The sequence below is a fragment of the Nanorana parkeri genome, unplaced genomic scaffold (assembly GCF_000935625.1).
Source record: "Nanorana parkeri isolate BGI_ZX_2015 unplaced genomic scaffold, ASM93562v1 scaffold379, whole genome shotgun sequence".
Lineage (NCBI taxonomy): Eukaryota > Metazoa > Chordata > Amphibia > Anura > Dicroglossidae > Nanorana > Nanorana parkeri.
The window spans coordinates 47,896-56,879 of record NW_017306647.1 but is presented as its reverse complement, the minus strand read 5'-3'; the positions used below and the strand labels follow the sequence as shown (position 1 = coordinate 56,879).

The window sequence follows — 8,984 nt, the reverse complement described above, 5'->3', positions numbered from 1 at the left end:
AGATGTTTAGAGCCCGAGAGGAGGCATGTGATATAATCTGTCTTATCCTCTTTCTGGTGATCTCTAATACCAATGCACTCCCATAGCTCCTGTGGCGTCCGTTGTCTACACTCCTCTCTGGTCCGTGTCGACATTTACATCTGTCGTAGCCTTTAATGAACAGATCTGATTGTTTCGTCTATCTGGTCTCACATTCGTTCGTACCCTCGCCCTGCATTTTGTCTTGGAAGCCTTGGAAACGGTTTGCTCTTGAGTGACCTTCATTGCCCAACGCCGAACCTTCTCGGTGCCATACCCTTGTAGCTCCATTGTTCTCCAAGCCGCGTAGATTCTCTGTTCCATCTGTCGACTTTGTTGGGTGGCCCCGTGTAGGGAAGAAAGGTCACGTTCCTGCAGAAAGGTGGGTGATGATCTTGTTTTTGGATCAGGTACTACGCAGGCTGTTTATAAAATGCACAGGAAAAGGAAGTCTGAAGGAAAACGGGATGTTTCCATGACGACCATTCAGGCTTTATCTTCTATTCTTTGAGAAAATATAAAATGGATCTGATTGGTCACTAAGAGCCACAATGTTTCTCCTCCACAAGTTTTCCTTCCTCTTGTGTTCTTTGTGTAAATTGCCCCCTAAAAAGTTACATTTTAAATACTTTCATAGAGAACAAAATGTAAATTTATGTATCGGAATATACAAAACTATAAATAACATGTTGTTGTCTACATCTGGTGACCTTTATAGATAGAATTCTCAAGTTTAATAGTTATCTGGAAGGTTAATTGGCTCCGGTAGGTGTATGTACTGTATGTAAGAGAGGGACCGGAGATTGTGAGCTCCTCCAGGGCGGGGACGGAATTTGCAGTATGTAAAGTGCTGTGTAAATTGTCAGGGATATGGAATAAATAATAATAATGATAATAATAATATAATATAATAATAATGGACAAACAATCAATGTAAATAAGATCTCCCTTGCATGAACATGAATGTCAAGCTATTAATGACAAATGAAAAAGATAAAAATATATATTGTATGGACAAATGAAAAATTAAGGAACTATGTATACAATTAGAAAATAGAAATGAAATGAATGGAAGTTTATTGATATACTGTATGTTGATTCTATCTTGTGGTTCAATATTAATCTATATGGTATTATATGGTTTTTTTAAAAAAAACAGATTATTGCTGAAAGTCGGTACATACAAACATACAGAATAAATACATCCCCCTGAAGAAGCCTGTGTGAGCGTAACGCGTAGGGGACTCATCAATTAGTAATATACCTGTAATAGAACTTTATCAAATATGTGAATATCTTTATCCATATGAATGTATTAAGAATGTTTGGAATACGGTTTGCAAATATACGAATCAGCAATAGTCTTAGAGTTAGATACATGATTTTCTGAGATACACATGAATATCACCACAAGAGAAGTTGAAAATAATATTTTATTGAACTGCATGAATCTTTTAAACCAACAAGAATCTAAATAAATATTTCTTAAATGATATACATCTGAGTCCTTTCTAAACACACTCCATCACAATAGAAATATTGTAAATATTTGTTAAACTCATTAATTAGGAGGTGTGGACTCAGGTCGCCTGAGGTGAGCTCTGGGAAGTACCATTACTGGATTGATAATAATAATATATCTTCCGTGCACAGAAGATTAGATAGAGCTGAACACCACACATAATAAATATCTAGTAACCAAACACTGCGTCATCGGGAGATTGTAATGACTTCAGACTCTGAGGATATAATGTGTACAGAGGGAGAGAAACTCAGGACTGAAGGGACGTCACCAACTATTATCACCAAACTAAGTGCTGAAATAACACAAAGTGATTGGAGTTATATTTATAATAATGTCTATCTATCTATCTATCTATCTATCTATCTATCTATCTATCTATCTATCTATCTATCTATCTATCTATCTATCTATCCTCTCCCCCCCTCTCTCCCCTTCCTCTCTCTCTCCCCCCTCTCCCACCCCATCTCCCCCTTCACTCTCTCTCCTCTCGCTCTCTCTCTCCCTCCCTCTCTCTCCCCCCTCTAGCCCCCTTCATATTATTGTATACATTTACCTTAATTGTCATAGAAATTACAGACATTCTCTCCCTCCCCTGCCTCCGGCACTCTCTTTCTCCCAGGCGGTTGGAGCCATGTCCAGGTCTCGCCGGAAGCTGGCCGTTACAGCCCCAGAGTTGGCGTTACCGGTCTTGACCCTCGGCACTGGCATGCAGGGATTCGGCCCAGCTTGTATCTTCCTGCGGAAGGGCATCGCGGAGAAGCAGGGGGTAGGTAGATCCGAAATACAGAACGGTCTCATGTGGTCCGCAGAACATCCGTCCCCTTCACACGGCAATTCTGTGTCTGTCCCCTTCACCGTCAGCTGGTCGGGTTTGGAAGTCCCGAATGTTCATTATAATGATTGAGATAAAGAAAAACATTGGGGTTGCACCTTGGGGTAGAGGTATATATATATATACTGAGTGCCTGACGGCTATTGAGGAACTACAACTTCCAGCATGTCCAGCCAGCATTCATCTAGAAGGTTATGCTGGGAATGGCAACTCTTATATTTCCGTTATTACTTTGTATCACTTCTGTGAATGACGAGATATACATGTACAGGGCCCTGGCCCCAAGAGCTTACAATCTAAAGGAGATAGGGGATATAAGGAATGAAACCTTTTATGCAATAGGAGGGATGCTTTAAAGCTGAACTCCGGGCAGATATAAAGGACACAAATAAGTGCAGCTATGTAGTCATTATATACAAGCAGTGCCAGTACCTGAATGTGACCTGGTATCAGCCTCTTGCAGCCCCCGTACAGCCGGGCTGGAGTGTGAGAGGGAAGAAGCAGCACAGAAGAACTAATCAGTTCATGTGCTGACAAGAAGCATGCTGATAGGAGGAAAGAGCACAGTGACAGACAGATGAGCTCATAGCTGCACTACTTCTCCCTTCACTGTCCAGTCACAGGCTGGGAGCGGGTCCAGGCTCTGAGAGGTAGTGGGTGGACTGATGCTGGCCATCAGATTGAGGACTGCTATCTATAAAAAAATACAGTGGAGTAAATTTCTGGATTAAAGATGAAAGTCATGGCAAAAACTGATATTGTGATTTTATCCTTTATTGTTATTTTTTGCTGGACGTCTGCTTTTAGTGCTTCTAGAAAGCGGCTGGATACTTTCTAAATACTTTGGAGCGATTTATAAAGCAATTGCATAGCTGTTTGAATGAGATTGGTTAGCACATGATGGTCACTAGGTGGAGCCAAGAAGTATAGGAATTTCCCATGCTCCTCAGTTCCACCTAGTGGCCATGATGTGAACAGTATAGGAATTCCCCATGCTCCTCAGCTCCACCTAGTGGCCATGATGTGAACAGTATAGGAATTTCCCATGCTACTCAGCTCCACCTAGTGGCCATAATGTGAACAGTATAGGAATGTCCTATGCTCCTCAGCTCCACCTAGTGGCCACATTGTGAACAGTATAGGAATTGCCTATGCTCCTCAGCTCCACCTAGTGGCCATGATGTGAACAGTATAGGAATTCCCTATGCTCAGCTCCACCTAGTGGCCACATTGTGAACAGTATAGGAATTTCCTATGCTCCTCAGCTCCACCTAGCGGCCATGATGTGAGGATCAAAGAAAGTTCCTATACTCCTCGGCTCCCCCTAGTGCCATGAGAACGGTTTATAAATCACCCCGCTATGTGAATGTTCGCTCCTTTGCATGTGAAGATTGATGAATGTCTGGGTGTCTTCCTTTCTTTTCTCATTCTCTGTTCTTTTTCTTTCTCTCACAGTATCGGGAGTTGGGAACAGATGAGATTGAAGGTAAAAATCCCTTTAAACTTGTGCATGCATTTTGGCGGCACGTTGTGTTAGGGCAGCCCGCTCATCGTGAACATACCTCAGTGCTTGAAAAAACATATCTTTGCTATTTGCACTGTGTGCACTGTGGTGTGCGGTAGCGCAGGGACCTTTTCACCCATTCAATATATGTCTACACCAAAATCATAAGCAGTGTTGTCAGCCCTGGCCAGTCTAATCTGTAGACTACAGAACAGCTCCCCATAGCTCGATCAGGCTTCACCCACTACAGGCTGCCTGTAGAAAACTATAGGAGGGGGGCGGAGACAAGACCAATCACCCTGCACAAGGAGAGAGAGCAGCTGTGAGCGGCCTTTATTAAAGTAGGGGGCGGAGACAAGACCAGTCACCCTGCACAAGGACAGAGCAGCAGTGAGCGGCCTTTATTAAAGTAGGGGGCGGAGACAAGACCAGTCACCCTGCACAAGGACAGAGCAGCAGAGAGCGGTCTTTATTAAAGTAGGGGGCGGAGACAAGACCAGTCACCCTGCACAAGAAGAGAGCAGCAATGAGCAGTCTTTATTACAGGAGGGGGCGGAGACAAGACCAGTCACCCTGTAGAAGGAGAGAGAGAGCAGCAATGACCGGTCTTTATTACATGAGGGGGCGGAGACAAGACCAGTCACCCTGCACAAGGAGAGAGAGCAGCAGTGACCGGTCTTTATTACAGGAAGCTCCTCACACTAGATTACAACTGATATATGAAATTCGGATCCGCAATCCGTTAACGAAATACGAATTCCGTTAACGGATTGTCTCCATCATAACGAATGTTCGTACAGTTACGGAAATGTGCCGAAACGAATTTCGTACAAATCCGAATTGAGTTTCATATACGAATTACGAAATATGAAATAACGGATATTCCGAAACAAAACAAATTTTTTGACGCCGCACAAGTCTACTATGTGTAAAGGCTCCATTGTGGTCCTCTCCACCCTCTCGCAGAGCTCCGCGAAGCCTTTGTAGAATTCGACAAGGACAAAGATGGCTTCATCACTTGTAAGGACCTCGGCAACCTGATGAGGATTATGGGATACATGCCGACCGAGATGGAGCTCATCGAGTTATCGCAGCAGATCAACATGAACCGTAAGTGCTGGGGGAGGGGCTGTGACACAGAACGCATACAAGGGTCCTATGGGGGGGTACACTCCAAAGTGTCCATCTGTGACACCTTAGCGGCTGATTATTTCCAATGCCGATCGGTTTGGCTGAGGTCATTTAAATACAAAAAGTAACTTTTCAATGATTCCATCTGCACTGTGACCCGGCGTCCCTCGTAATAGATTAACTTAACCACTGAGCCACCTCGCTGAATCCAGAATTCCAGTTATATTCACCCGTCACCACACACACACTGCAATTATTGCACAATCGAATTTAGAGTTACAAGAACTATGCAATATGAGGACCAACCTGATCTACCCAACCAATCTGTATCCAATCAGACCGGCTCCTGCACTACACAGTTGTTGGTCGATCTAAAGAAGGTTGTGCAATCACATTGTCACGTGTATGGTGGGCTGTAGTTCCCCCGTGTCTGTGTTCTTCGGTACACCCGCACAACCCACCCTGGTCCTCTTCATTACACCCTGTATGGTGATCATCTCCATCCTCCTTCTTCCTCAGTGGGTGGTCGGGTGGACTTCCAGGACTTTGTCGATTTGATGACTCCCAAGCTCCTGGAGGAGACGGCGGGGATGATCGGGGTGAAGGAACTCCGAGATGCCTTCAGAGAGGTGAGGAGGGTGTGTGGAGGGCAGAGGACGTATGTAGAGGATGTGAGGTCAGATGTGAATGGTGGAAACGTTCCCAGGGATGACTGGAGAGGAAAACCCTTCAGGATGATCCGCGTGTCTCCAGAGAACAAACTCCTCCCATAAATACAAATATATAGAACACTCAGCGATTGGACGTCTGGAAGAAAGATGTTTATTCCATATCGATACAAAGTATTTCTTTTATATTGTTACAGAGAAGAGAATTTATCAACACTGAAACAGACAGCAACCAATCAGCTTCTCTCCTTCATTTCCAAAGCTTAACTGAACAAACTGAAGAGAGAAGCTGATTGGCTTCTGTTTGTTTCAGTGTTGATAAATCCCCCCCCCCCATGTGTTAGTTCTATATCCATACATTGTGTTTACTTTATATCCATACATTGTGTTTACGTTATATCCATACATTGTGTTTACTTTATATCCATACATTGTGTTTACGTTATATCCATACATTGTGTTTACTTTATATCCATACATTGTGTTTACGTTATATCCATACATTGTGTTTACTTTATATCCATACATTGTGTTTACGTTATATCCATACATTGTGTTTACTTTATATCCATACATTGTGTTTACGTTATATCCATACATTGTGTTTACTTTATATCCATACATTGTGTTTACGTTATATCCATACATTGTGTTTACTTTATATCCATACATTGTGTTTACGTTATATCCATACATTGTGTTTACTTTATATCCATACATTGTGTTTACGTTATATCCATACATTGTGTTTACTTTATATCCATACATTGTGTTTACGTTATATCCATACATTGTGTTTACTTTATATCCATACATTGTGTTTACGTTATATCCATACATTGTGTTTACTTTATATCCATACATTGTGTTTACGTTATATCCATACATTGTGTTTACTTTATATCCATACATTGTGTTTACGTTATATCCATACATTGTGTTTACGTTATATCCATACATTGTGTTTACTTTATATCCATACATTGTGTTTACGTTATATCCATGCATAGTGTTTACTTTATATCCATGCATTGTGTTTACTTTATATCCATGCATTGTGTTTACTTTATATCCATGCATTGTGTTTACTTTATATCCATGCATAGTGTTTACTTTATATCCATACATTGTGTTTACTTTATATCCATGCATTGTGTTTACTTTATATCCATGCATTGTGTTTACTTTATATCCATGCATTGTGTTTACTTTATATCCATGCATAGCGTTTACTTTATATCCATGCATTGTGTTTACTTTATATCCATGCATTGAATCAATGAATCAATAGAAAGTTGGGAAATTTTCAAAACTGGAGCAGCTGTACACGGCAACCAATCAGCTTCTCTCTTTCATTTTCAAAGCTTAACTGAACAAACTGAAGAGAGAAGCTGATTGGTTACTATGGGCAGCTGCTCCACATTCTGTCTTCTCCATTCCCCTCACAGTGATTATTTTATATTGCTACAAAGTCTTTATTTCATGTTAATATTTTGTGGTTGGCCATGCAGTCAGGCTTACACATTTTAGCTTGCAGTGCCGCCTGTGCCCTGACTAAGGGCAATCAAGTATTAATGTATTCTTAACAAGCTGTAAAAATGCTTCCAAACGCGCCATCGCTGACCTCTCTAGCTGCGTATACCGTGCAGTTATTCCTTCTCAAAGATCTAAACAAAGAGTCTGAAGTCTGTTGATTTCTAACAGCGTAGATAAGGGGGTGGGCAACTCCGACCCTCCAGCCGTTGTGGAACTACAAGTCCCATGAGGCATTGAAGACTGACAGTCACTAGCACGACCTCTCCCAGTGGCAGAGGCATGTTGGGATTTGTATTTAAAGCACAGCTTGAGGGCCGGAGTTGCCCACCCCTGGCTTAGAAACACCTGCTGTGTGTTTACATTAGAGGGCAGCCAGGATCCTTCTATGAATGAAGAAAGAAATAGGAAAATATTTCAGATTTCAGTGTCATGAACTTTGAGAATGAATGTCTCCACAATGCCTATAGCTACACAGGTAAGTGAGCTGTTTTAAACGGCTTTTACTACTTTTTTGGGGGAAAACCCTATTCCAAATCCCTCTTATTGGCCCTTCTGGGCCTGCTGCCCATAGTTCAAAGACTGTGCTGTGTCTTATGTTTTTAAAAAATGCTCCTGAGCCAAAAGCAGTCTGCAGATTGTAGAGCGTATGGTCGGATTAAGTCCATAGAAGAAATACATTTCCTGTCTCTTATCTCTTCCCAGTTTGATGCCAATGGTGATGGGGAGATCACCTTGGATGAGCTACAGCAAGCCATGCAAAGGCTCCTAGGGGAGAAACTGAGCAATAGTGAAATAGCTGACGTAGTGCGGGAAGCCGATCTAAACGGAGACGGGACGGTGGATTTCGAAGGTAAGATGTTTCATCGGGACTCTGTCACTGACCCCCCCAACAACTTCTCTGCCTTCTCCCCCCTCTGTTCCCTGCCCCCACAGACATCTTCTCTGCCTTCTCCTGACTCTGTCACTGATTTCCCCCCCACGGACACCTGTTCTGCCTTCTACTGACTCTGTTCTCTACTTCTCCAGAGTTTGTTCGGATGATGTCACGCTGACCTTTAACCTTTCTCTGCCTGATGTGACCAACATCCCTGACTGTGCTCCAGAGGCAGATGATACACAGAATGTCTCAGCTCAACCAACACATCGTATGATCTAGACCGAAGTAGAACCCCCGCTACATGTGTTATATATAACAATCCATTCCATAGATAACGAGGAGATTTTATGAATCAATAAAACTGATTTTTATAGCTTTGTGTCTCTATGAGGATTATTTTCATGTATAAGTCAAAAATCAGATAGATAGATAGATAGATAGATAGATAACAGATAGATAGATAGATAGATAGATAGATAGATAGATAGATAGATAGATAGATAGATAGATAGATAGATAGACAGTATAACCACACAGCTGACTTGTGAACAACGTCACATCTATTATTCATGTGGTACATGTGAGAAAACAGGCGGATATGAAGAAAGAGTTGGCCTGGAAGAGTTGGGAGTACATGACCACAATATTACAACATAATATCCTCACATATCATCTTGTAGTTTGCAGGAATCATAAGATAGTTTCATATGACAGTTGACCATGATGAGTGTTCAGGATCACTACAGGAAACTATTGTTCACATACAAAATTGCCTTTAAAGTCATAACTGGGTTTCATATACCATAAGCATGTTCAGGGCTGGATCTGCCATCAGGTAGTTGTTGGAACAATGCTTAGGCATTAAAGATAACTTTGAGTCTAGGAGGAAATTG

The 8,984-nt window shown here is 41.9% G+C and overlaps 1 protein-coding gene across 1 annotated transcript; it reads left to right on the top strand.

The window, feature by feature from the left end:
- Positions 1–2,153: 2,153 nt before the first annotated feature.
- CABP5 (calcium binding protein 5) lies at positions 2,154–8,381 on the top strand. Its single transcript, XM_018559093.1, has 6 exons — positions 2,154–2,309; positions 3,831–3,861; positions 4,846–4,989; positions 5,530–5,639; positions 7,917–8,064; positions 8,241–8,381. Exons 1-6 carry the CDS (start codon positions 2,175–2,177, stop codon positions 8,264–8,266), a joined length of 594 nt encoding a protein of 197 aa, XP_018414595.1. The 5' UTR covers positions 2,154–2,174; the 3' UTR covers positions 8,267–8,381.
- Positions 8,382–8,984: the final 603 nt, after the last annotated feature.